We start from the raw sequence: 27,336 nt of genomic DNA on the forward strand, positions 1-27,336 counted from the left end.
TGCCTTCTGCACAGGCTAATTTAATTCTCTCGAAGACCACAAGATGGCAGCAAGAGTGGAGCTGCCAAGAGTTCAGGAGTAGAGGCAAAGATTAGGGAAAGAAAAGGGAGTGATGCCAGGGCGAAGGTGTGAGCAGCACGGGGGGGAGTGCCACGGATGGTGCCCCCTCCACCAGTCACACACATGGATACTGGCTGTGAGTGGGAAGCTGCCTGATGCCCATGGGTGGGCATGCTCAAAGTCAAAATAGATACGAAATTGTTAGCACCCCAGCATTTTCATATTATACATCTGTAATTGATATAAGATTGTACATCAACTATGCTTCCATTTATAGAAAGAAACAGAAGTTTATGTATGGAAAGATGCATTGTGGCAAATTTTTCAAAAGGGAAGATCTTTTTCAAAAATGTTCAACACAAATGAAAGACTAGGACATGAATTGCAGCAAGATCTTTTTTGATCCACTTCCTAAAGAAATGAAAATGAAAATTTAAAAATGGGTTCTAATTAAACTTAAAAGCTTTTGCACAGCAAAGGAAACCATAAACAAGACAAATATCATATGGTATCACTTATATGTGGAATCTAAAAAAAAAAAAGTGTACCAATGAAGTTATTTACAAAACAGAAGTAGAGTCGTGGATGGAGAAAACAAACTTATGGTAACCAGGGGTTAAGTGGGTGGCTAGGGCTAAATTGGGAGATTTGGATTGACATAAACACACTGCCATATATACAATAGGTAACTAATAAGAACTTGCTATATAGCATAGAAAACTCTATTCAATACTCTGTAATGACCTATATGGGGAAAGAATCTAAAAATGAAAAAAAAGAAAAGAGTGAATATAAGTATAACTTATTCACTTTGCTGTACACCTGAAATTAACACACATTGTAAATCGACTATCAGTTCAGTTTAAAGTTAAAATAGATACGAAATTGGTCAGTCGTGTCTGACTCTTTGAGACCCCATGGACTGCAGCACTCCAGGCTTCCCTGTCCATCACCCACTCCCGGAGCTTACTTAAACTCATGTCCATCGAGTCGGAAATGCCATCCAACCATCTCAACCATCAAATCAACTGTACACCAATAGAATATTTTTAAAAATCACAAAAGGAAAAAAAAATATTCTTGCTCTGGCCAGTATAAGTTGTTAGATATCCACACTTACTACTTCTAATAATATTCACTTATCTAAAATTACCCCTTGATAGGGTAAACAAGCAAAAAAAAAAAAAAATAAACCCAAAAGAAAATGACTAACTTACATCCCTATGATGGCATACCCATATGATGGGACACAGTGACATCCGAGTGAGGGAATATTATGGTGTTTTCAAAGAACATTGGACGACATGAGAAAATATCCATGATTCCATACTAAGGGGCAAAAGCAAGGCACACTATAATATATGCAAGATGACTCCATCTTTGTAAATATACATGTGTTTGTATGGATGCATAGCAGAACAGACGGAAGGTTAACTGAGGTCATTCCTGGGTGGTAGGGGTTAGGGGTGACTTTTAGAAGCAGATTTCAGGGACTTCCCCGGTGGTCCAGTGGCTCAGACTCCTCCTTCCCAATGTAGGGGGCCCCACTTAGATTCCTGGACTAGGAACTAGATCCCAGATGCCAAGACTAAGAGTGTGAATGGAGCAACTAAAAGATTCTACATGCTGCAACTAAGACCTGGTGCAGCCAAATTTAAAAAAAAAAAAAAAGTTTTTTTTAAATGGAAAAATATCAGTTAAAAAACGTGGTTTCATTTTTTCAAAATTCTCTAATATGCCTGAATTACATGCATAATCTGAAAAAAATACATATACACATGCACATAGATACACACATATTACACACACATAAGAAAACCAGCATTTTCCTTTAATACTGCGGATGGAGGAAGTGAGGGGATAATTAGGGATAGTAAAGATCTCTCTTCCCCTCATGCAAAGACGCATCAAGAAGGCAGCCACCCTCAAGCCAAGAAGAGGGCCTTCATCAGCTGTTTGGAGTTGTAGGCTTTTATAATAAACTGGCCGGAGAAGGCAATGGCACCCCACTCCAGTACTCTTGCCTGGAAAATCCCATGGATGGAGGAGCCTGGTGGGCTGCAGTCCATGGGGTCGCTAGAGTCGGACACGACTGAGCGACTTCCCTTTCACTTCTCACTTTCATGCACTGGAGAAGGAAATGGCAACCCACTCCAGTGTTCTTGCCTGGAGAATCCCAGGGACGGGAGAGCCTGGTGGGCTGCCGTCTATGGGGTCGCACAGAGTCGGACACGACTGAAGCGACTTAGCAGCAGCAGCATAATAAACTGGCTATCAGTGAATAAGTTGTTCTCCTGGTTCTGTGAGCCATTCTAGAAAATTACTGAGCCTGAGGAGAGAGTCCTGGGAACCCCGGTTTATAACTGGTTGGTTAGAAGCACCGGAGGCCTGGGGGCTTCCCTGGTGGCTCAGAGGGTAAGGAATCTGCCTGCAATGCAGGAGACTCGGGTTTGACCCCTGGGTGGGGAAGATCCCTTGGAGAAGGGAATGGCAACCCACTCTAGTACCCTTGCCTGGAGAATCCCACGGACAGAGGAGCCTGGCAGGCTACAGTCCATGGGGTCACAAAGAGTCAGACATGACTGAGTGACTGACACTTTCACACTGGAGGCCTGGACTCTGAAGTGGAGGTGGGGGCAGTCTTGGGGGGACTGAGCCCTCAACCCAGGGGTTCTGACGTGGACTCCAGGCAGAGGAGAACTGAATTGAGAACTGAATTGAGAAGAACTGAATTGAGTTATGGGACACACGGCTGGTGTCGGGGAGTTGCTCAGTGAGAGAAAGTCCCCTTCGCCCCCAATCTGGTGTGAAACCTACTGGGAGCTGCTGGTGGTCCAGAGGTTGCAGCTCTATGCTCTCACTGCCAAGAGTTGGGGTTTCATCCCTGGTCTGGGAACTGGGATTCTACAAGACACAAAGCATAGCCCCCAAACCCCAACTAACCAATCAACCAGAAAGCAAGGCGACTGGCATCAGAAATACCAAGGGCAGAGGAAGAAAACAGCTTTCCCTCTTGCGTGGGAGTTGCTTCCCCTGGACGCAGGCTGGGCAGGATGGACTAACAGGGCCTGGAGTCGGGAGGCCGATTTTCCTACAGGTCCAGGCCCCGAGCTGCTTACCAACCCCTGCCCCCCTGAAGCAGCCACTGCCCAAACTGATTAGCACACATTTAGCGGCTCAGAACCTTGCTAGTGTGTTATCTCACATTTTGTGGTCAGAGGCCCAGCAGGCCTGGCTTGTTCCTCCATTCTAGGCCCCACAAGGCTGAAATCTAGGTGTTGGCCAGGCGGCGTTCCTACCTGGAGGTGCTGGGGTCGCTCTGCCAGTGGGTGAGCCTGGTTCCACGTGCTGTAGGATGGAGGTGCCTGCCTCTTGGTGGGCGGTGAGCCCCCAGAGGCCTCACATTCCCCGAGAGCAGCTCAGACACCTCGCCTGCCTCCTCTGTAGCTGACCCTCTCTGACCTCAGGTGGAACCACTTCTCTGCCTTTAAAGGCTCGAGTGGGATTCAACTGGACTCACCTGGATCCCATCCCCACCTCAAGATCTTCACCCACATCTTCAGTGTCTCTTTTGCCATGTCAGGCAACATAGTCACAGATTCCAGAGAGTCATCTAATGGTTTTATCCACTGACAGTCTCTGTTTAAACCATCTGTTTCATCAGAGGTTGCAAAAGGGCGGTATTTCTAACTTGTCGTACTTTCAACAAACAGGATTTTCCACTTAAAATTTTGTTTCTTTATCAGTCGTGGCCATTTGTTTATCCCGAAATAAAGTTTGTACGAGAAAGGCTGGGTTTATTTCTTATTCATTGTTCTCTGAGAAAAAAAAAGGAGAGGGAGAAGGCACCCTAGGTACTTTCAATGATGATCTGTGACTACATGTTTCTTTTTTTTTTAATTAAAAATTTTTTTAATTGTAGGAAAATTGCTTTACAATGTTGTGTTGGTTTCTGCCAGACAGTAAGCCAAGTCAGTGGTAATTTTATACATATATATATATATATATATCTCCCCTCTCTCTTGAGCCTCCCTTCCCCGCTTCCATCCCCACCTCTAGGTCATCACAGAGCACCAAGCTGAGCTCGCTATGTTATAAAGCAACGTCTCACTGCCTGTTTTACACATGGTAGATTATATATGTTAATGCTACATTCGTCCCGCTCTCTCCTTCCCCCACTGTATCCACAAGCCTGTTCTCTATATCTGTGTCTCCATTCCTGTCCTGCAAATACGTTCATCAATACCATTTTTCTAGATTCCATATATATGCATTAATACACGATATTTGTTTTTCTCTAACTTACTTCATTCTGCGTAAGAGGCTCTAGATTCATCCACCTCACTACAATTGATTCAGATTCATTCCTTTTTATGGCCGAGTAATATTCCATTATATATATATATATATATATATATATATAAAATGTACCACATCTTTATCCATTCATCTGGCAATGGACATCTAGGTTGCTTCCCTATCTTGGCTACTGTACATGGTGCTGCAATGAACACCGGGGTACATGGGATGCCTGCATGTTTCTTGATCACTGAAACATTTCCTTTTCTTTGCTCTTAAATGACCTTAAATGTCTACTGAGTGCTGACAAGACTAAAATGGTCCTGTTGTGCCTCTCTGAAGGGCTCTGAGTTGCTCACTTTATCCTTGCTGGTCTTCGTCCACTGTACACATATCACTTAGCGTGTGGTTATAAACTGCCCTTTGTTCTTCAATAAGGAATTTGTTCTGGTCCCTTTAAGTACATCACAAACCCTGTAAGAATGTCTCACAGTTTCCTACCTATGCGTCTAGGGCAAGTTCAGGTGTCTAGAGGGGTCTGGTCACTGGTGGACTGAGCAGATGTGAACTTAGGCTGGTCCTTCCTCCATGTCTCAACCTCAGGCCACAGCACTTTCCTTAGTCCTTGTTCTGGGCCAGAATAGTGGTGCATTCCAACATCAGCTCGCTGATACTAACCACGTGTCCTACAACAATTCAATTCAGTTCTGACACTGCCTGGAGATGGTGCAGACCCTACAGGTTAAAGGGCAAAGTCCAAACAGGATTGTTCCCATTCCCTGGTGGCTCAGATGGTAAAGCGTCTGCCCGCAATGAGGGAGACCTGGGTTCAATCCCTGGGTTGGGAAGATCCCCTGAAGAAGGAAATGGCAACCCACTCCAGTATTCTTGCCTGGAAAATCCCATGGACAGAGGACCCTGGTAGGCTACAGTCCATGCAGTCTCAAAGAGTCGGACACGACTGAGCAAATGAACTTCCACAGCCCACCTGCAGGTGGGGTCCTCAGACAACTCTGAGTTGGCTGCAAATTCAAGGATTCCCATGACCCCCCTTTCAGGTTCAATAATTCATAGAATGACTCATAGAACTCAGGAAAGGGCTACTTTTACAATCACTGTTCTATATAAAAGACACAAATGAACAGCCAGCTGAAGAGATACATAGGGGAGGAGGGCTGGCAGGCTCATGAGCGCAGAAGCTGCCATCCCCCCATCTTTGTGATACATTCATATGCTCACCAGCCAACCAGGAAGCCTTGTTGTCCAGAGTTTTATTTAGGGTTTCATTACAAAGGTACAGTTGATTAAATCACTGTCCATGTGCTTGGCTTCGATCTCCAGCCCTCCTGTCCTCTTGGAAGGTTGGTAGTAGGTGGGGCTGACCGTTTCAACACTCATCACATGCTTGGCATTTCAGGCATGGCCAATCCATCCTTTGAAACTAAGGACCCACACCTCGTTAGCATAACACAGGGAGGGTTGGAAGGGGCTCCTCAGAATACAAAAGACAGCCCAAATCAGGAAGTTTCAAGGGTTTCTGAAGCTCTTTGCCAGGAACTGGTGACAAAGACCAGATCTATTCTTGTGTATCTGACAGTTGGTATATGTGGTAGTAATCAAACATTAAGTGGATATATGAAGTTAACACCTTTAGACTTCCAAGTGTCTTGAAAGCCAAAGCCAGAGGAGAAAACCTTTAGATTTGGCAAGAAGCAGCTCACGGATGGGGGGGAAATGGTAGGCTCAGAAGGAAATGACAACAGTCATACATACGTAATACATGTACATGCCTATCTGCTTTAAACAACGGCTGATGTCCATCTAAATATGTCTATCTCAACAGTCACAATCCAAGCCTGTGGAGAGTGTGCAGTTGTAAGCAGAGCCCGGCTCACTACTGGCTTAGGAGACCTTGATTTGGCAGGGCCCCATGGGAAGAGACAGGAGGCAGGCAAGGTGGAGGAGTCTGAGAGCGAGATGACAGAATCACAGGAACCGAGGGCCAGGAAAAGGGTTTCACCCTGGGAAGAGACCCCTCCTCTAAGACTTAAAGGAGAAAGAAGGAGTTAATTGGAAAAATACAGAAGGGTTCACAAATATGGCGCACGTAAAGCTGGATGAGAGCAGATGTTAATAACAGAGGTCACACACGGAACACGATTTCAGCGAGGTGAGGCAAGACATTTCAGAGGACGTGGAGGTGATGATTTCAAGAGGGGTTGAAGAAGCTTGGGAAGAGGTAATGGGGCCCGTCAAGGGAGGCATGTGTTACTCTTCTATACCATGAACTGATTCTTTAAAAAGTTATTGCGTGATGGCCTCTAGAAGTTTCTCCCAGCATTACTAGTCCAGGAATCTATGACTTCTGAGTAAGTGCATCTCATTGACCATAGAATACATCCCTGCTCCACAACTTCCTGGTGTCTGCACTCTCTTGAGAGAAAGAAGGAAATATATGTGCAGGAATGAAACATATCCAAGCAGTCAGAACCACTGGTGAAAAGACACAGGAAAAAGAAAGAAGGAAGTGTATCTGAGGAGGTGATGATAACCAGGGACAATCTGGGGGTACTTGCTGACAGAGAAACTGATGGGAGAATCAAGTGTACCTGGGGCCGGTATCTTGGAAGCAGGTGGAGCTTTGAACAGGTGTGGTAGGCACTCTGGGTTGACTGACCCAACCCCACCCACGGCTGTCTTCACTGCCCCCCCTTTATGGAGTCACTTTAAGCTGCAAGCAACGCATGACAACAGTTCTGGGTAACGAAACATAAGACGTTGCTGGATGAGGCTTCGAATAAGATGCCCTGTGGGTAGGTGTCCTCCACTTTTCTGTCCCTCCAGCCTGATGGTGAGCCCGCCATGCAGAGGTGCAACAGCTACTCTCAGTGGCAGGAAGACTCAGCTAGACAACTCAAGAGGGCGGGGCCAGAAGGAGCTAGGGATGAGCGTGCCCCGGGTGACACTCGGCCATCTCTGGAGACATTTTTTTTAAAAGAACTGATTTACTTATTTGGCTGTGACGGGTCTTTTTCGTCATGGCACACAGGCTCTCCAGTTGTGTTGTATGGGCTCCAGAGGGTGTGAACCTGGTTGTCTCGCAGCACGTGGGATCTTAGTTCCCTGACCAGGGATCGAACCCATGTGCCCTGCACTGCAAGGTGGATTCTTAACAGGGAAATCCCTGGAGACATTTTTGACTATTGCCCTCGGGGGTGGTGCGCCCGCATCTCCTGGGTAGGGAACCAGGGGCTGCTGCTCAACGTCTTACATGGCTTACACGGTGAAGAACTATCCAGGCCCGAATACCAACTGTCACGGTGGAGACAATCTGCTCCCGGGGAAAGCCTGATGGAGCTGTTGAGTGAGTCCTGTATTGCCTGCCTTAGGACGTCATCAAATGGGACCAAAAAAACCCCAACTGTTTAAGCACCTGAGTTGGGCTATCTGTAATGTGTGGCTGAGTGAATCTCAACTTCCTAGAGCAGAGGAAGCTCTTGGATGGAAGCCCATCCCAGGGTAATCTCCAGACAACACTTCCTTTAGATGACTTTTTTTGGCACGTTCCACGGTTGTATGGGACATCCCGACTTATCTTTGAAGCAGAGAGAAGACAACCATTCAGTGGCTTCTTTCGCTAGAAGATGCCAGCACCAACGGTCCCCTCCACCCACGTCGCCGGTAGGATCGGCTGGGTCCAAGATCACAGGCCTAAACGAGAGGTTAGGAGTCATTAAAGGCGTGCTTTTTCAGAACTGGTGGTCTCAGAATTAGGGGCCCATTCTCTTTTCCATGATAAAACAATGTGTCTTTCTAGCTTAGATGTCAGTCATTCCAATGTACCGAAACAGTTCGAAAGGATTTCCTAGAATTAAATCATATTTGTCAGAAAAGTTTTGAAAGCTATTCGTTATTACGCATGTGAAGGCATGATATAAACATCTCCCCATGCTGATGCAACTGAAATATGATTTATTTAATCAACTCTATTTCCCAGGTGGCTCAGTGATTAAAGAACCTGTCTGCCAGCACAGGAGATGCAAGTTTGATCCTTGGGTTGGGAAGATCCCCTGGAGGAGGAAATGGCAACCTACTCCAGTATTCTTGCCTGAGAAATCTCATGGACAGAGGAACCTGGTGGGCTACAGTCCATGGGGTTGTGAAAAGTCGGACATGACTGAGTGACTGAGCACAGACTGTCAAGTTGGTCACACCCATGGCTGGCAAGCCACGGTATCTTTTTCTCTTTTTTCACCCTCCTTCCTCCATTCTTTCTCAATGTTCCTTTCTTTTCTTTCGCTTCCCTTGTTTTGGTTCCCTGCTGCTGGCGCTGAGTGGATGCACTAAGATTCCTTCCTATTCTTGAGGATAACCGTTTTGTAGGATGGAGATGGGAACCTGATCTAATAAATTACCTGTAGGATCCTTCAGCAGTGAATAATAGCATTAGTTCTCAGGGACACTCTTCCAACTCCCACACCTTTTAGACCTGCTAAGGAATCCCTGCTTTTCCTTCTGACCTAGAAAGATGAAAGCAACTCAGGACCTGGTACCCTGGTCCTTCCCTCTCTGTTCCTCCTGGATGACATTTCCCCTGCCTCCCTGGAGACCGTGGGAGGTTCTGACTGTCAGCACAGTTCCCTTCTCAGTTTCATATGAGGAATAATGAATCAGGGCCCCTGGGAGGTGAATTCCGGTCACCAAAATAGTGTTGGAGGGAATAAGGTTAAAAAGAAATGGAGGGGTTTGAGGCACCTGGTTCTCTGGATCTGGGTCAGGAGGAAGTTCCTCAGAATCTCATCATCAAAATTGTAGTTGACCGTCCAGAAGACACAGAGATGCTGATATTGTATGACCAACTCCAGGACCGTCCGGAAACCTTCAGCCATGTCAAAATCCTGTGCCCCGCTCCCCTTCTCCCAGGCATAGATGGTGAGCAGCTCCAACGCATACTTAGGGGGCAGAGACCCCTTTTGCTTCAGTTTGTTTTCACACTGAGGGGAGAGTGGAAACATCAGACGACACTGGTTAAAGCAGGGAGGTGACACGCGCATAGCAAGAAGGTACACACAAAGGATGCTGCGGCCACAGCAGGACAACCGAGTCATGAGACACAGCCCTGGGGGGATCGGTCTGCTGGGGGCCTGAGAAGGGCCGCCCTGCAGCTCAAAGGCAGCCACGCAGGCGTCTTTGTTGAACTTTGCCTGTATGTGCCCTCCCAGAGTTATAACACAGTCTTGTCCTGGATTTCGGTGGCTGGGACGGTAGAGAATCTGCCTGCAATGAGGGAGACCTGAGTTCCATCTTTGGGTCGGGAAGATTCACTGGAGAAGGGCATGGCAACCCACTCCAGTATTCTTGCCTGGGGAATCCCATGGACAGAGGAGCCTGGCGGGCTACAGTCCGTGGGGCCGCAAAGAGTCGGACACAACTTAGCCACTAACACTTTCACCACTTCCTAAAGCCCCGCTCTGCTAATTATGTGGCCAGACATTCCACCTCCATCATTCCTGATCCTGATCCTCCTCTGTCCTGATCCTCCAACGTCCCTACCCAGCAGGCAGAGGTCACCATGATGAAGTCATGGGGAAGCGAAGTGACTTGCCCAAAGTCACCCAGGAGCCCTGAGCACTCTGAGCTCCCCGGGGCTTGGCATACAGCTGGAAACCACAGATTCGGTCTTTTCTAGCTTCAGGAATCTGGACACAGAAAGGGAACATCTCCCGAAAGAGCAGCTGTTGTGTGGGGCTCAGAAAGTGCCCCCATGAGCTGATGGAAGTGAAGGGAGGTACACCAGTATAGAAAATGCAGCCCCTGGTGCCACCTGTCACTCCAATCTGCCTTCCAAGAGTAGCATCTGTGTGTGTTATGGGCACCCATCAGTAGGTATGCCTACATGACTTGTAGGCATGTGCATCCCAACTGCATCCTCCCTTCGGCTCCAGAATTCTTTGGGTGCCAGACCAAAGGCAAAATAAACCACATGTAGCAGCTTTGGGGGTATGAGGGGCTTACATCTGACCCAACTCAACGGGGTTAGTGATGTGAACGCCACAAAGACACTCAGGTTAACAGCGGGAAGATTCCTTCATGTGGTTCAGTCTCCACCCAGCATGGGCAAGTGTGAGCACCAGGTAAGGACTGGTTTCATGGTCACAGAGTACTGATAAAAATAAAGACCAGGACGGTCCGGTGGCTAAGAATCTGCCTGCCAGTGCAGAGGAATCGCATTCAATCCCCGGTCTGGGAAGACCTCACATGCAGTGGGGCAACAGAGCCCTAAGTGCTACTGAGGCCTGCATGCCTAGAGCTTGTGCTCCAGCACAAGAGAAGCCCGCACACTGCAACTTGAGAGTGCCACCTGCTCACTGCAACTGGAGAGAGCCCACGTGCAGCAACAATGCAGCCCACATGCAGCCCACGCCCAGCGCAATCAGAAATCAACACAATAAGGGCTTCCCTGGTGGCTCAGTGGTAAAGAATCTGCCCGCCAGTGTAGAAGACACAAGTTTGATCCCTGCTCTGGGAAGATCCCGCATGTGGCGGCGCAACTGAGCCCATGCACCACAACTACCGAGCCTGCGCTCTAAAGCCCGGGAGCTGCAACTGCTGAAGCCCGCGCACCGAGAACCCGCGCTCCGCGACAAGAGAAACCACCACAATGAGAAGCCCGTGCACCGCACTGGAGAGTAGCCCCCACTTGCCGCAACTAGAGAAAAGCCCAAGCAGCAACCAAGACCCGGTAAAGCCAAAAATAAGTAAAAGCATTTTAAAAAATACAATAAATAGATAATTAAAAATAACAATAATGAGGTGGCTCTAGGAAAAGAGCCGTCGTACCCCTTTGTACCAGTGCTTCAGCAGGCGGATTAAATCCTTCAGTTTCGGGGGCAGGGAGCGAACAAAATTGCGCTGTAGCTTCGTGAAACACGCAGAAAATTCTCCCTCCAGGAAGACATCAGGTTTGTACAAATGGATGAGTTCAGTATAGGTCCTGGGGCTGGGTGTGGAGCCAGACTTCAGTTCACCTAGCATGGGCAAGAAATTTACATTATGCTATAGTCTCTCTAGACAGTAACAGATCTCAAAACACTGTTAATATAATTTAATCCTGGGAAATTACTTTGAACTCTATTGGTGTATGTAAACTACTGATGTCTAATATCTCCAGAGTAGTGAGTTATTAAAAATTATATGGTTTATATGACTATAGATGGCATTATTAAAGTGTTATCTAGATCTGCACTGTCCTATAGGGTAGTCATCAGCCAGGATGGCTATTTGCATTCAAACTCATTAAAGGAAAATTGAAAAATTTAGTTCCTCAGTAGCACTAGCCATATTTCAAGCTCTCCATAGATACAGAACATAATATAGGACATTTTTGTTATTGCAGAAAGGCTTTCTGGACAGCGCTAACCTGAACTTTGGAAACTATGGCCCCCAGATGACACCTGGCCCCTTTCTTGTTTTTATAAATAAAGCTTTATTCGAACACGGTCATGCTCACTTATTAATGTATTGCCTATGACTGCTTTCAAGCTACAAAGGCAGAGTTGAGTAGTTGTGATGGATACATTATGGTCCTTAAAGCTGAAAATATTTGCTCTCTTATCTTTTATAGGGCTTCCCTTCTCTTATCTTTTATAGGGCTGTTGTTGAGTCGCTAAGTTGTGTCTGACTCTGAGACCCCATGGACTGCAGCCTTCCAGGCTCCTCTGTCCATGGGGTTCTCCAGACAAGAGTACTGGAGTGGGTTGTCATTTTCTCCTCCAGGGGATCTTCCCAACCCAGGGATCGAACCTGCATCTCCTGCATTGGCAGGTGGATTCTTTACCACTGAACCACCAGGGAAGCTCTCTGGCCTTCATCAGGATACTTAAATGAGAATAAAAATGCACACAGGTGTAAGATGCTGGTGTCATTATGTCACCTGTTGGGGCACTGGACCCAAGGCTGATTAGTAAGTCACATGACTTTCCCTCTACCCTGCTCCCGCCTCCATCACACCAGAATCCTTCTTCCTTCTTCCATCATGCCAGAAGCCTCTTCCAGAGGCTCAAATCTCAGGAATCTTACCCAGGGCATTAAATGCAGGCAGCACATCAAAGTCAACACTTTCATTGAGGACTTTGGATTTCAGAGTGAAGCTTAGCACCCAGGGAGGCTTCCATTTTGAAATCTCAAACTTCACTTCAAAATCCTTCTCCTGCTGACAGGCTTCCAGCTGCTCATGGATTTCCTTGATGATGTTGCATCTCTCATTTTTTGGGGAGGTGTAGCTTTGCAGAGAGTTTGCAAACACTACGAGGTTGGCATCAGAACCAGTCTTCAGAGCCGTGCCTTTTGCAGTCGACCCCCCCTAGGGAAGAAAGGCAAATCGAGATACAGCGTTTTCTGGAGCTTGAGCCCCTCGCCCCTGTGGGCTGGCACCTGTTGGGCTAATTGATGAGGTTGCCAGGGGTAGTCCCAAGTTTGTGTCTCCAATTAGGGCTGAGTCCTAAGCGGAGTGTTTCATTTTCCCAAGAAATAGAATCCTCTGATTCCAAAGGTGGTTTGTCTCACACTTTTTGATGTGTGAATTTACCCACAAACAACGGATAGGTTAGTTTTAAATTACCTACTTTTCAAGTCAACGTCCTAAATACTTCTGGTAAAGACTTCATAGCTTTACAGACTCAGGAACACAGAGAGCAGACTAGTGGTTACAGCACGGGGAAGGGCGGGGGCAGGGCCCATAGAGGTGGGGTGTAAGAGGTGCAAACTATTAGGGATAAATAAGCTACAGCGACATACTGTACACCTTGGGGAATAAAGCCACTATTTTATAATAACTATAAGTGGAGGGCGCTCAGTCGCTCAGTCCTGTCTGCCTCTTTGCGACCCCATGGACTGTAGCCTGCCAGGCTCCTCTGTCTGTGGAATTCTCCAGGCAAGAATATTGGAGTGGGTTGTCGTCTTCTCCTCCAGGAGATCTTCCCAACCCAGGGATCAAACATATATCTCCTGGGTTGCAGGTGGATTCTTTACCACTGAGCCACCATTTAAATTACATTGTTTTACAAAATTGTGAATCACTATATCATACACCTTGCGTGTGTGTGCTCAGTCACTCAGTTGTGTCTGACTCTTTGCAACCCCATGGACTATAGCCCACCAGGCTCCTCTTTCCATGGGATTTTCCAGGCAAGAATACTGGAGTGGGGTGCCATCTCCTACTCCAGGGGATCTTCCTGGACACAGGGATCAAACCCTAGCCTCTTGCATCTCTTGCATTGGCAGGTGGATTCTTCACCACTGTGCCACCAGGGAAGCCCAACCGTATGTATACATTACTGTACCTTGTATGATACTGTACAGCAACTATACTTGAAGTCAATCATTTTAAAAAGAGACCATAGTGAGGAAAAAATATCCTCAACTAATAGCAAAAATCTAAAATTTTCCCACTACAAGTGATACACTACAAGCCAAGGATGGGCAAAGAGGGCCAAGCAGCGATCCTTCACCTCTGGGTCAACCTTGGAGGCTAACGCAGAATCAGAAGTCTGTCGGGAACGGGAACCCCCTGGTGGTCCAGCGGTTAGAACTCAGTGCTCTCAATGCTGTGGGTTCGATACCTGGTGTGGGAATAAAGACCCTGCGAGACACACAACGTGCCCTGCCCCAGAGCCTATCACGGATGACTTCAGCAGTGCCTCAGCACCCTCCACTGAGAACTGGGGTCCCAGGCGCTGGTCTCCCCAGCTTCCCTCCCACATCCTTTGCCCTCACATTTCCGGTGGTCATAACTCTTGCCGAGATCCAGGGACTACTTAGTTCCCCGCAAAGAACAAAGGAAAAAGCCAGGGCTCACCTGGATAACTTGAATCTTTGTAGTTGAATGTCGAAAGCAATTTTCTTCAAGGAATGAACAGATGATTTTAAGAGCTTTCTTGATCTGGTCTTGGAAAGTCTGGTTGGGCTGGAGAAAGTCCTTGACGAACTTATCTAGCAGATGGCCTGGGGTTATGTAGAGTGGTGCAGGCTGTGGAAGGAGCCAGCTGTGAGATGCCCCCTGGCAGCCACCACCCCCCATCCCGCTTCCTCCCCTGCCTTCTCTGTTCCACCAACCCCTCCTTCCTGCTCTCCAACCCTCCTGCTGGTACCTGTGTCATCATGAGTTCTCACATCAACATACCCTAAGAGCATGCCTGAGAGTTCCAGGTGGTACCCAAGATCCGCCTGAAACAAAAGCTCCCCTCCTTGCTCCTCCTTACCCCCTAGGAGAGATCTGGCTCCTTCTCCCAAACAGGTTTGTGATGCCCCGGGCTCTGAATCACTCTCTCCTTTCCACTTTCTGTTCTGGCTTCGTCTGCCAGTTGCCAGTACCTCCTATGAATAGCTTCTCATATTCCTTCCTTATTTTCCCATTGATTGTGGGTATTGTTGACTCCTGATGATCACACTCATTCCTTTTTTCGAGGTTCTATCAGCCTCTGTTAGACACCCTCTGCCCGGGTGGACTGGGTTTCCAGGCGCTGCTGTAACAAACCACGGTTCTGGAGACTAAACTCCTGAAATCAGAGCATGGGCAGGGCCGGGCTCTCTCCCAAGACTCCGGGGAGAATCCTTCCTCGCATCTTCCAGCTTCTGGCAGTCCTGCAGTCTTCCTTGTCTCGTGGCGGCATCACGCCTGCCCCTGCCTCCGTTGTCACGTGACCTCGTCCGCTCTATGTCTGTCCCTGAGTGTCTTCTTATAAGACCCAGTCATAGGATTCAGAGCCCATGCTGATCCAGGGTGACCCCTTAACTGATGATACCTGCAAAGACACTGCTTCCAAAGAAGGTCACATGCTGAGGATCTGGGGGGATGTGAATTTTCCGGGACACTATTCGACCCTTCACTGCAGGGGATGTTGTTCCCTCTAAGTGTGTTGAAGAAAGGGATGTCCTGGGGTTGGAGGGGCTGTGTGCTCATTCTGAAGGGGGCAGTTCCCTGCTTTCGAATCAAATGGGGTCGTGGAGGGTGGGACCTGCTCACTCCCTCGCACCTCCGGTTGCTTCTGGAAGGAAACCATATTCTGATGAGTAAAGGGGGTCTGACACCTGCCCAGAAGTGCGGTTCTCTCCTCTTCAGTAGAAAACGTCAGATGGCATATGCCCTGTAGACCACAGCTCAAGACACCTCACCTGAGCCTCTTCTCTTTGCTGTTTTGCTCAGGCCTCAGCCTGCAGAGGCAGTTTGCTTCTTGCTCTGGGCAGGGAAAACAGCGGTACCCCTCCTCAATGTCCGCATCCTGCTCTCTGACTCTGCCTACCTTATGCAAAGATGGGACTTAGCAGATATGATCAGACTTGTGTGGATCGATGTGCTTCTCCTCTGGGGAGGGGAGGGGGAAGTCAATGCATCTGGCCGCGTCATTAGTTCCCATCTCCCGCCTCACTTCTCACTCTCACGCCCCAGCCCCATAGTGTGTGAAAGGAGCTCAGGGCCTGATCCAGCATCTGCTGGCGGGCCACCACCCACGTCTCCTGGGCTCTGCTCCATTTCACCTGTCACCACCTTCTCACCTGCTTCCTCTCTTGCAGAAACTAACTCTCTTGCAAACTCTCGTTTGCAGATGCCCCCATTCTTCTTTGTTCAACTTTACACTTTACCATCATTTTAATGGAAGGGAAGGCCCCTAAGGGTGTGTGTACAGATTGAACTGTGTCCTCCTAAAAACTGCATTGAAGTCCCGACCTCTAGGCCCTATTCATGTGAGCTTATTTGGAAACAGAGTCTTTGAAAAGAGGTAATCAAGTTAAGGGGCCACCCCTGGTCGTTCAGTGGTAAAGAATCCACCTGCTAATGCAGGAGGTGCAGGCTTGATCCTTGGGTGAGGAAGATCCCTTGGAGCCGGAATGGCAACCCACTCCAGTATTCTTGCCAAGGAAGTCCTGTGGACAAAGGAGCCTGGGGGGCTAGTCCATGGGGTCACAAAAGAGTCGGACAGTGAGCAAACAGTGAAAAGAATCGAGTTAAGATGAGGTCGTTACTGTGGGGCCCCTTATTCTGTATGACTGGGGTCCTTATAAGAAGAGCAGAGAGACACAGAGACAGACAAGCATGCAGGGAAGACGTGATGACACAAGAGAGGCTCACGCGACAATGGAGGCAGGGACTGGGGTGACGCTGCCACACGCCAAGGATTTCTTGCAACCATCAGAAGCTGGAAGAGGCACGGAAGCACTCTCCCGTGGAGCCTTCAGAGGGAGCACGGTCCTGCTGATGCCTTGATCTTGGACTTCTAGTCCCCAGAACTGAGACGGAATACATTTCTGTTGCTTTAAGCCACCAGTGAGTGGTACTCTGCCACAGCAGCTCTGGGCAACCAACTTAGGGTGATCTCGGATAGACTGTCATCCAAGTGTCAGGCGGGCCCTGTCTGCAGCAGCACCCCAGCTGTGCCGGAAAGCTCTCTCACCAGAACATTCCAAGATGGTCCAGGTGACTCGTTCTGCCTGAGAGAACGCAACCAGTTTTGAGCTTCGTGTTTTAGTTGTAGCCAGCAGGTGTTACCCGTGCTCACATTATTGGTTGGGTCAGTTGGATCCAAGATTACTGGCCTATAAATTCCGTTAGGTTAAAAAATAATAATCAGTTGGGTTGCTTGCGGGAGAAGAAATCAGTTTAAGGGAGAGAGGGCTGGACTGGGCACCCAGGAATCTGTATTTTACCTCCTGCAGTTCCTCCCAATTGCTGAAGTGCTTTGTCTAAGATGTCTAGCCTCTCTGGTCCTGTTTACTCTGCTTCCCGGACATGTTCCATTCATAAGCTAATAAAACGGTCTCGTCTTTTTGCTGACCTGTCTCCGTAGCCCCTTCTTTCTATGAGGGGAAGTGCTTGCTTTGTGGACAAAAGGTGACAATGGTTTAGAATGTGAGAAATGTGGAAGCATTCCTCTTTCAGACAGACCTCTCTTTGCCTCCACTGCAGCTAGTGTTCTTTTGACAGACCCCCTGGCAAGGGAAAGGGGGATGGATCCTCATTCTAAGGGGGCACAGCCTGGCATGCAGATAAAGAGGGAAGGAGAGATGGAATGGGAAGCTTGGTACCTCGGGGCTTGGAGCTGGCTCAGCAGGATGTTGCGGACGGTCTCATCTCCAAAGTTGTAGTTGACTGTCCAATAGACACACAGCTGCTCCTGCTTCTCGATGAGCCTCAGAACAGTCCTGACACCTTCAGCCATATCAAAGTCCTCCGCTCCACACCCCTGTTCCCAGGCGTAGATCGTAAGCAGCTCCAGTGCATATGGAGGCAGCAGGGAGGAATTGATCAGCTTTTCCTGGCACTGTGAGAGGAGAGAAGCCTGGCAGATAACTTGGGACCCGTGCCAGGGGTCTGAAAGCAAGAAACTAGAAGTCTATAGGAAGTCACCATCCCCTGCTAGTGACAGAAATGATATGGTGGCTAAAATCCCATAGACTGACAATAGCAAGTGTTGGCAAGAATGTGGAGCACCTGAAACTATCATCCGCAGCTGATGGGAGTGTGAACTGGTGCAACCATTTGGGAACGCTATTCAGCTGTATTTACTAAAGTTAAATGTATATCTATGTAGTCCACAAATTCATTCATATATGCCATGTGTATATGTATACACATATACATACATATTCATATATGTAGCTAGGTCGCTTCAGTCGTGTCTGACTCTTTGTGACCCCATGGACTGTAGCCTGCCAGGCTCCTCTGTCCATGGGGATTCTCCAGGCAAGCATACTGGAGTGGGTTGCCATGCCCTCCTCATCATGTATATATATATAATATATGAATATATATTGCATATATAAGGTATATGGACTTCCCAGGTGGAGCAGCAGTAAAAGATTCCACCCCACCAGACAATGCAGGAGATGCAGGAGACATGGGTTTGATCCCTGAGTCAGGAAGATCCCCTGGAGGAAGAAATGGTACCCCACTCCAGTATTCTTGCCTGGGAAATCCCATGGACAGAGGAGCCTGGTGGGCTACAGCCCATGGAGTCGAAAGACACAACTGAGCAACTGGGTATGCATGTGTGCGCGTGTGTGACACACACACACACGGACGTACACACACACACACACACACACACACACACATATAGTATACCTTATAGCACAGCAGTTTCACTCCTGCACTTTTACCCAAGAGGAATTGACTGCTTAAAGTCACCAAAAAAAAAAAAAAGACATGTAGGGGAATATCCATTGTAGCCTAACTCCTGATAGCCCAATTTGGGAGTGACCCATTCTCTTCGCAGTGGAACGCATCCAGGTACAGCGTGGTAACGCAATGCAGTAGTATCAAACAATGAAGAACCTCGACTCCCTGCCACAACATGGAAAAACCTCTCAGGCCTAACACTGAGCTAGAGGTGGCAAACGTAAAGTACATTTAGTAAGATTCCGTTGACACCGAGTTTAAAAACAAACAAAACTAACCTGTGGCGACAGATGTTAGGACAGAGGTTTGTTGGGGAGCAGTATGGACTGGGAGTGGGCAGCCTGCTGGGGTGCAGGAAATGTGCCCTATTTTGATCTGAGGATTGCCTGCTGCGGCTGCTGCTGCTAAAGTCGCTTCAGTTGTGTCCGACTGTGCGACCCCATGGACGGCAGCCCACCAGGCTCCCCCGATAATGCACTGAGCTGTATTCCTTTGTGTGTGTGTGTGTGTTTGTGGCATGTGAGATCTTACTTCCCGTACCAGGGTTTGAACCTGAACCCCTGTATTGGAACGGTGGTATCTTAACCCCTGGACGACCAGTAAAGTCCTGAGCTGTATTCTTGAATGCGAACATGTTCAGTTCAGTTCAGTTCAGTCGCTCAGTCGTGTCCGACTCTTTGCGACCCTGTGGACTGTAGCCCACCAGGCTCCTCTGTCCATGGGATCCTCCAACCAGAAATACCAGAGTGGGTTTCCTCCTCCAGGGGGGCTTCCTGACCCAGGGTCTCTTGCACAGCAGGCAGCTTCTTGACTGCCTGTGCCATCATTCTTAACGTTCTTGTATTGACACTTTACCCAAGATGAATCGTCTCAGTCAAAGGGAAACAGATGATCGATAGCAATAGACGCACAATTTGAAATTTACCTTTTGAAACCAGTGCTTTACCAAGAGGATCAAATCCTTTAGTTTGCTGGGATAGTTGCTAAAAAACTTCTCCTGGAGTTCAGTGAAGCAGACTGAGAACTCACCAGGCCTGGCTCTCACCATATCCAAGGATCTTTTGAGTTCTCGATAGCTCCAGAGGCTAGACTTCTCACTTAAGCCTGGTGTGAAAGAGAAGCAGAACTTCTGATTTTCAGGGACCCTAGCCTCGGTGAGCCCACAAAGAAGGCTGGATGCAGCTAGATGGCACACGCTCACTGCTTCATCTATAAGAGGATGGGGGTATTTGCATAAAAGGTGAGGGGTGGTCTGTCCTGCTAGATAATAAAATGTAGTTAGGCTAATATGTAGTAAAGAATGTTATTTTAAAATTCCCCTGTAGTTTACTTGTCTCAGAAATGAAATGAAATGCCAGTCGCTCAGTCGTGACCAACCATCTGAGCCACCAGGGAGCCCTGCTTTTCTCAGAAAGCAACCATTATTGTTTCGTCTGGGAGGGGGTGGGGGGAGAAGATTCAAGTTTGGAATGTGTCACTCTGCCGCCATCTCGTGGCAGCTCCTGGATACTACATGTGAGGAAGACCTGGTCTTTCCGTTCTTACATCATCCTTGCATGACGGGGAGAAGCCAGCAGAGGGCGCTCTGGCCTTATCTCCAACCACCCTGCTGTGACCCAGAGAAGGTCAGTTCAGTTCAGTCGCTCAGTCGTGTCCGACTCTGCGACCCCATGAACCGCAGCACGCCAGGCCCCCCTGTCCGTCACCAAACTCCCGGAGTCCACCCAAACCCATGTCCATTGTGTCGGTGATGGCATCCAACCATCTCATCCTCTGTCGTCCTTTTCTCCTGCCCTCAATCTTTCCCAGCATCAGGGTCTTTTCAAATGAGTCAGCTCTCAGAATCAGGTGGCCAAAGTATTGGAGTTTCAGCTTCAACATCAGTCCCTCCAATGAACACCCAGGACTGATCTCCTTTAGGATGGACTGGTTGGATCTCCTTGCAGTCCAAGGGACTCTCAAGAGTCTTCAACAACACAGTTCAAAAGCATCAATTATTCGGCGCTCAGCTTTCTTTATAGTCCAACTCTCACATCCATACATGATACTGGAAAAACCATAGCCTTGACTGGATGGACCTTTGTTGACAAAGCAATGTCTCTGCTTTTTAATATGCTGTCTAGGTTGGTCATAACTTTCCTTTCAAGGAGTAAGCATCTTTTAATTTCATGGCTGCAATCACCATCTGCAGTGATTCTGGAGCCCCCCAAAATAAAGTCAGCCACTGTTTCCACTGTTTCCCGACCTGTTTGCCATGAACCAGAGGAAAGAACATAGGATATCCTACGAATTCTGAGTCACACTGTCTCTTCACCTTGTCTCCAGCCCCTCCTGCTGAAATGGAGCAGGACACTATGGTCCTTGCCTCCTCCCACTCCCACCATGCTCTCTGTCTGCTTTTTGCCTGGGGAAAACTTTAGTCAAAGGATAAGTTTAACCAGAGAGATGAGAACATGCAGAAACAAAGGAAAAGAGTCAAAGGAGACCAAATAATAATAATATAATCATTAAACATAATTGAGCTCCAGTCTATGGGGTTGCAAAGATTCAGACTCCACTAAACGACTAACTCAACATTAAGCTTAGTCAAGGACCTCTGAGAGTTTCCTTCTCAAGGATTATAGATAACATTCTGAGCCATATCCATGAGCTGCCATATAGATACTGAAACTCCAGGTGGAAGAAGTTAACTATGCGATGACCAGACTGTACCCATGACATGAGCTGCCGCAGTTCTGAGACTGGACCCCAAAGAAAATGGAAAAAAACTGGCCCTGGAACTGAAGATAAACTGCATCTAAAACAATTGAGATGATGCTGGTCAGATCAGTGATGACCAGTTTGAAGATGACTGTCAGAGCTGACTGTACTTTTTCTTCATGTAGCCCCCTCCCTCAGTCTAAAAAAGCTCGTCCCCACTGATGATCAGCGGGAGGAGTTGACCTTTGGACAGATGTCTGCCCTCCCCTGAAGTTACTGGCATCTGAAATAAAGCTAATTTTCCTTTCCATCAGGTTGGCCTATTTGTTGAATTTTGGACGGTGAGCAGCTGGATCCACACACCTTTCAGTAACACTTTGAGTCAGGCATGTATTCTCAATCCTTACTGTCTGAAAGGCCCTGGAAGTTAGCTTTTTCTAGCTTTGATCTTACAGTTGGACAAAGGTGGGTTAGTAGTAGGATCAGGGTGAGAATTCAGGGCTGCCTAACTCACAAGCTGCTGCATTTTTTCCTCTGAACTAGGTCACCTTTCTGTGAATGTGAGTCATCAGGTTTTGTGTGTGTGTGTGTGTGTCCATCTTGAAGGCACCATGCCTGACTCTTAAAAGACTCGGGCTTTTATTCTAGTTCTGTCAGTAACTGGGTGTGACCCTGGATACAGCCATTTCTTTCTGATTCCATTTGTTTAATGAGGGGTTGGATGTCAACTCTGATAATTAAGTTTGTGATAATATATGTATCTAATGCTTGAGACTAAGCTGTGACTATGGCAAGTCTTATCCACTCAATAAACCAACCATCCATCCACCCAGTCACCCATCCTTTCATCCATCCACCCAGTCAACCATCCATTCATTTATCCAGTCAACCATCCATTCATTTATCCAGTCAACCATCCATTCATTTATCCAGTCAACCATCCATCCATCCATCCGTCCAAACATCCATCCATCTATCCAGTCAACCATCCATCCTCCAACCATCCATCCATCCCGTCAACCATCCTTCCATCCATCCTCCAACCATCCATCCATCCATCCAGTCAACCATCCTTCCATCCAACCATTGATCCATTTAAACAGTTGCCCATGGAAGATCCTTGCCTTGATGTTGACCTGATTAGAGGGCAACTCCAAACCTGCTCTAGCTGAACTTTTCTCAGATGTTTTCCCCATCCTCTACCTCTAACCAACGTTTATTCTAGTTTACATCTTCACTATGGTCCGCAGAAGAGCAGCAACCGCCATGAGGCTGGTTGAAAATACAGAATTCTGGACCCCAATCTCTTGAACCAGAGCCATCATTTTAACAAGTTTCTCAGGGGATTTGTGCGCATATCACAGTTTGAGGACCTCTACTCTAGGTTCTAGAATCTAGAACATTTCCTCCAAAGTCAATTAGGAGTTAAAGGAGAGGTTCTAAAGAACAGAGTAAGCTCAAGGTAGGAGAAGTCTTCTCTCTTCAAAGTCTTCCCTGGTGGCTCAAACAGTAAAGAATTTGCCTGCACTGCAGGAGAAGAGGGTTTGATCCCTGGCTGGGGAAGATCCCTTGGAGAAGAGAATGGCAACCCACTCCAGTATTCTTGCCTGGAGAATTCCATGGACAGAGGAGCCTGGCAGGTTACAGTCCATAGGGTCACAAAGAGTAGGACACACCTGAGTAATTAACACTTTCACTTTCTTTTCACTTTTAGTGGTATTTATTCCATCCCCGTGCTGCCCATCACCCCTTTCATTGGCTTTGTTCTCTTGACAAGCCCTTCCAGACCCATACCTCCACCCCTCTCCACCACCCTGCATGTCCAGGAGAGCTCACCCAGAGCATTGAAGGCAGGCAGCACGTTGAAAGTGATGCTTTGCTGCTTTGTGGAAAGCTGGACCATGACCCTGGAGCTCCTATTGGTGTTCTGGAGCTCCATCTTGGCTGCCAGTTTCAGCGTGGACTCACAGTGCTTCATCTGTGCCCAGATTTTGCCAAGGAGTTCATATTGTCTTTTTTCCTGGTCCTGGAATTGCTCAAGGTCCCCGAAGAAGACGACAAGCGTACCATCGGAGTTGCCTCTTAAGACCGTTCTCCGGCCATAGGAGCCACCCTACCAGCAACAGAGAAGCAGATGTGAAAGTCTGAACCCTCTGGGGTCAGTGGGCACCCCAACAGGCAGAAGTATTTCTCAACTCGAGCAGAAGTCCCACACATCACCATAGTCTAAGAGTTGAGTGGCCGGTGTTCATCTGTCCACCCAAAGAGCTGAATCAGGGCACCCACAGCAGCATTTCCCCTACAAGCCCCAAACAGAAGGCAGCTTGGATGGCCATCAGCAGCAGAGCAGACAAATGTGGTGCGCCCACACAGCGGGATGCATGGCAACAACAAAATGATAACAGCTGCACGCCGCAACGCACGCCTCGTCAACCGGTGGGTCGAGAACAGAGCCCACACGTTACAGCCACACAGCGCACGGTGTCTTTAGACAGGGAGACCAACCTGCTCAGTTTTAGCCCCGAGACGTCCATGTCCCAGAAAACCCTTCAGTCGCAGACAAACCCGGAAGCTTGATCACTCTATACGAAGTTTAAAAACAGGCAAAACTAATCTATGCTGTTAGAAGTCAGGAGAGTGGTTGGCTGGGGTTGAGGGTAATGAGTGGACAAGGGGCCCAGGGACTCTTGGGTGGGAGCTGGGAAAATTTTATTTCTTGATCTGGGTATAGGTCACACAGGTATGTTGTCTGTGGCAATCCATCAAGCTGTACACAAATCTGTGCACTTGTTGTACATATTTTTTTAATGAGAAAAAAGTTAACAATTTTGAGAGGTAGGACTGCATGGTGGTTAAGGGTGCATGCTCCCAAACAAACTGTCGCCATTGTTTAGTTGCTCAGTCGTGTCCAATTCTGCGACCCCACGCACTGGTGCCCACCAGGCTCCTCTGTCCCTGGGATTTCCCAGGCAAGAATACTGGAGTGGGCTGCCATTTCCTTCTCCAGGGGATCTTCCTGACCCAGGGATCGAACCCATGTTTCCTGTACCTCAGTGTGGATTCTTTACCACGGAGCCACCAGGGAAGCCCTCCCAAATAGATTACCTGAGCTTAAAATCCCAGGTCGAATACCAACTAATAATAACTTCCCCAAGCTTCATTTTCCTTATCTGGGCCAAGACAGGAGACACCATGTGTCCAGGTGTCTTTCCTCCTAGGGCCAGTGGGTGTGTGTAAGGGCAGAGGCCAGAAAGCACGTGACTGCAGAGGAGTGCAGTGCTGGAGAGCACGGGGGTGGGGCTGGGCACACGTAATCCCCTCCCTACCCTAGGGTCCTGGCAGCTTCCCAGCATCATTTCTTCCTCAAAATTCTAGAATCTTCAGCCTCCACCCTAGGGTTTGTGCCAGAGCACCAAACATGTCTAACTGATGAGGCTTCCCACCTCCTTGGAGTTGAGAAATCATAGAACATTCTTGAATAGTTTTATTGAACTCTGGTAGGCTCAGTTACTCGTCTGTAAAATGGGGAGGATAAAAATGCCACAGGTAACCACAGCTGATTTACTGCTGTGGGTTTGTGCCAAGTCCTTGCCAGAACAGTATGTGTTTAAGCCTTTTAACACTTGGCACTGAGTATTATTCTCCTCCCATTTTACACATTTGGACACTGAGGCACAGAGAGGTTAAGCAACCTACCCCAGGTCACACAGCAGTAAGGGGCAGAATCCACGCTCTCCCAACCTGTACCCCTAAACTCTACACCCTGGTCCATCATGTCACTCTAGTGTGGGCTTAGACAAGGTGATGTCTTGCACACCCAGGGCCCAGAACACAGCACGTGCTCAGCACCAAGTCCTTCTGCCTCCTGGGTCCCAGAAGCACTGACCCCAGCCATCTACTCACTTTGGCCACCCCTGTCACAGTGAGGGACGGGCAGGGTTCCTGCAGGACTTCACAGATGGTGTCCACTGACTGGTCGATGTCCTTCTGACAGTCTTCAAAAGGCCTCAGGTGGTTCTGGATAAACTCCTCCAGTTTCTCAGAAGGCTGTTCATAGAGATGGGACTCCCAGCTGCCCATGGCTCTGACTGGCTGCTGAGATGACAGCTGGTGGCAGAGCGGGAGGCTGAGGAGAATAAGGAACTTCTGTGTGCAGGGGGAGGAGAGGGGAGAAAACCGAAACTCACACCAGGGGAAAAGGAAACTCAGAGTCTTCCGGCCCAACCCAGGCCTCGCCCCCAGCCTCTCCGCTGCTCTCAAGGGAGGCTTGTAGTTTAAAACATGGCCCCTTGAGCTGGATTATGAGGGCTTGATCTGGGTTATGTCTGTGTCTTTGAGCACACTGCCAGCCCTTTTTGTGCCTCGATTTCCATCTGTAAAATGGGGGTAACAGTGGTACCTATCTCACAGGCTTAATACAAAGATTAAAATACTTGCAAAGTGCTTAGAACAGGACCTGAAATATGGCTAGTGCTATAAAGTGTTTGTAAAGCAAATAATTTCATAGGGGGCCAGAGGTTTTCTTTCTTTTTTTTATAATTGAAGTATAGCTGATTTAAAATATTGTGTTAGTTTTCAGGAGTTTAGCAAACTGATTGAGTTATATTTACATCTAAATATATATATATATATACACACACACATATATATATATATACATATATATATATATATACTGTAAAAAATTATTTTCCCAGAGGTCATCTTTTGAGGCTCTTTCCTCTTTTCCCTGTTTCCAATGGTTTGGGAATTCAGAGTTGATGAGAACAGTGAGGAGAAGAGACCAGAGAGGGCCCTGACTTGTTTTGGGGCACATGGCAAGGCAAGGGTTCAGCCACTTGGGTTTTAGTTCTGCCCCTGAGCAAACACAGGTCCCCAGAGGCCTGCTTCTGTGGGCCCAGTCCCTCAGCGCACATGAACACCTGCCAGGTTTCATCGGGCATTTAACCAGTAGCACATAGGCCAGAGAGGAGACAGACGTCAACTCTTGTGTCCAGAACCATGAGAACGAAACTCCTGGGCAGCTCCCACTGGCTCCCTCTGTAACACAGAAGGCAAACATTTCCAAGGTGGGACAGGAACAGACCCCTTTCTCTGCTGTGATGATTGATTTTGTTATTATTCTCTTTTAAATGGTGATTATTTATTTGTTGCTTTTGGCTGCGTTGGGTCTTCATTGCTATCCGCGGGCATTTTCTAGTTGCAGCGAGTGGAGGCTACTCTCCAGCTGTGGTACACGGGCTTCTTATTACCGTGACTTCTCTTGTTGCAGAGTTTGGGCTCCAGGGTATGCAGGCTCAGTACTTGTGGCACCTAGGGCTTAGTTGTTCTGTGGCATGTGGGGCCTTCACAGACCAGGGATTGAACTTCTGTCCTCTGCATTGGCAGGCAGATTCTTAACCACTGGACCACCAGGAAAGTCCTGTGATGATTAGTTTTGTATGTGAACTTGACTATGACCATAGTACTCAGATATTTGGTCAAACATTCTTCTAGAATTTTTTTTTTGGAATATATTTTTAAGATGAGATCAACATTTATAAACGTTGGGGAAAGCAGATTATTCGCTATAATGTGGATGGGCTTCATCCAATCAGGCAAAGAGATGAAAAGAAAAAGGTCTGATCTCTCCCTGAGGAGGAGGCAATTCCACAAGAAGATACTTCTTTGGGTTTCCAGCTACCCTGGCTATCCTACACTGCAGAATTTGGACTCACTGGCCCCTGCAATGGCACAGCCAATTCCTTAAAACAAATTTTTCTCTAAATCTAGATTTATAAAACCAATTGGTTCTATTAACCTCAAAAGTAAAGCAACCATTGTTTTACCAGCAAAATGGGTTTATTTGGGAACAGCAAAGAATTTCAACTTAGGATGAGCAGGCAATAGCAAAAAGCCATAGGCAAGTCCAGCCAACAAAGAAGAGGAATATTACTTTATAGAGAAAAAGGAGGAAGTTAGGAGGGGTTGTTTGAACACGTGTCTGTTGGAGGAAAGCAAGAATTCAGGGTGATGATGGGTTCTCATTGGCTCAGTTGCCAGGGGAGTTGGCTTCCTCCAGGAGACATGCAATGTACATCTTTCCTGTCCTGGCCCGTCATTGA

General features: G+C 47.7%; 2 protein-coding genes across 4 annotated transcripts in view; both read right to left on the reverse strand.

Moving 5' to 3' along the window:
* SLC8B1 (solute carrier family 8 member B1) overlaps window positions 1-4,010 on the reverse strand; it is a 46,929-nt gene extending 42,919 nt beyond the window's left edge. Inside the window, exon 1 of the mRNA XM_055550745.1 lies at window positions 3,360-4,010. The gene's annotated coding sequence lies outside the window, so the exon portion shown is untranslated. The remainder of the gene's footprint in view (window positions 1-3,359) is intronic.
* A 1,368-nt stretch (window positions 4,011-5,378) lies between these two features.
* On the reverse strand, window positions 5,379-25,349 carry OAS2 (2'-5'-oligoadenylate synthetase 2). 3 transcript variants are annotated; one of them, XM_055550086.1, is made up of 11 exons: window positions 25,136-25,273; window positions 23,738-23,814; window positions 23,069-23,345; window positions 19,458-19,636; window positions 17,440-17,675; window positions 16,809-16,950; window positions 14,216-14,386; window positions 12,439-12,721; window positions 11,200-11,387; window positions 9,115-9,353; window positions 5,379-8,070 (listed from the first exon to the last, which is right to left on the reverse strand). In XM_055550086.1, exons 3-11 carry the CDS (start codon window positions 23,208-23,210, stop codon window positions 7,902-7,904), a joined length of 1,749 nt encoding a protein of 582 aa, XP_055406061.1. In that variant the 5' UTR covers window positions 23,211-23,345; window positions 23,738-23,814; window positions 25,136-25,273; the 3' UTR covers window positions 5,379-7,901. The 3 variants fall into 3 exon arrangements, with proteins under 3 accessions (XP_055406061.1, XP_055406062.1, XP_055406060.1); XM_055550087.1 differs by lacking the exon at window positions 23,738-23,814 and having other exon boundaries at window positions 5,380-6,792; window positions 7,911-8,070; window positions 25,136-25,349; XM_055550085.1 differs by lacking the exon at window positions 23,738-23,814 and having other exon boundaries at window positions 5,380-8,070; window positions 25,136-25,349.
* Window positions 25,350-27,336: the final 1,987 nt, after the last annotated feature.

Source organism: Bubalus kerabau, chromosome 16 (genome assembly GCF_029407905.1).
Source record: "Bubalus kerabau isolate K-KA32 ecotype Philippines breed swamp buffalo chromosome 16, PCC_UOA_SB_1v2, whole genome shotgun sequence".
Taxonomy (NCBI): Eukaryota; Metazoa; Chordata; class Mammalia; order Artiodactyla; family Bovidae; genus Bubalus; species Bubalus kerabau.

Bases quoted from the DNA above. Each gene is read 5' to 3' on its own strand.
- OAS2 (XM_055550087.1), bottom strand. From the start codon at position 25,312: ATGGGCAGCTGGGAGTCCCATCTCTATGAACAGCCTTCTGAGAAACTG. The intron at 14,387-16,808 runs GTGAGAGAGCTT...CTCCTTCCACAG, and splicing joins GACCATCTTGGAATGTTCTG to CCTGCACCACTCTACATAAC. The intron at 8,071-9,114 runs GTGCCTCAAACC...CCTCTCGTTTAG, and splicing joins ACCCAGATCCAGAGAACCAG to GCCTGTGATCTTGGACCCAG.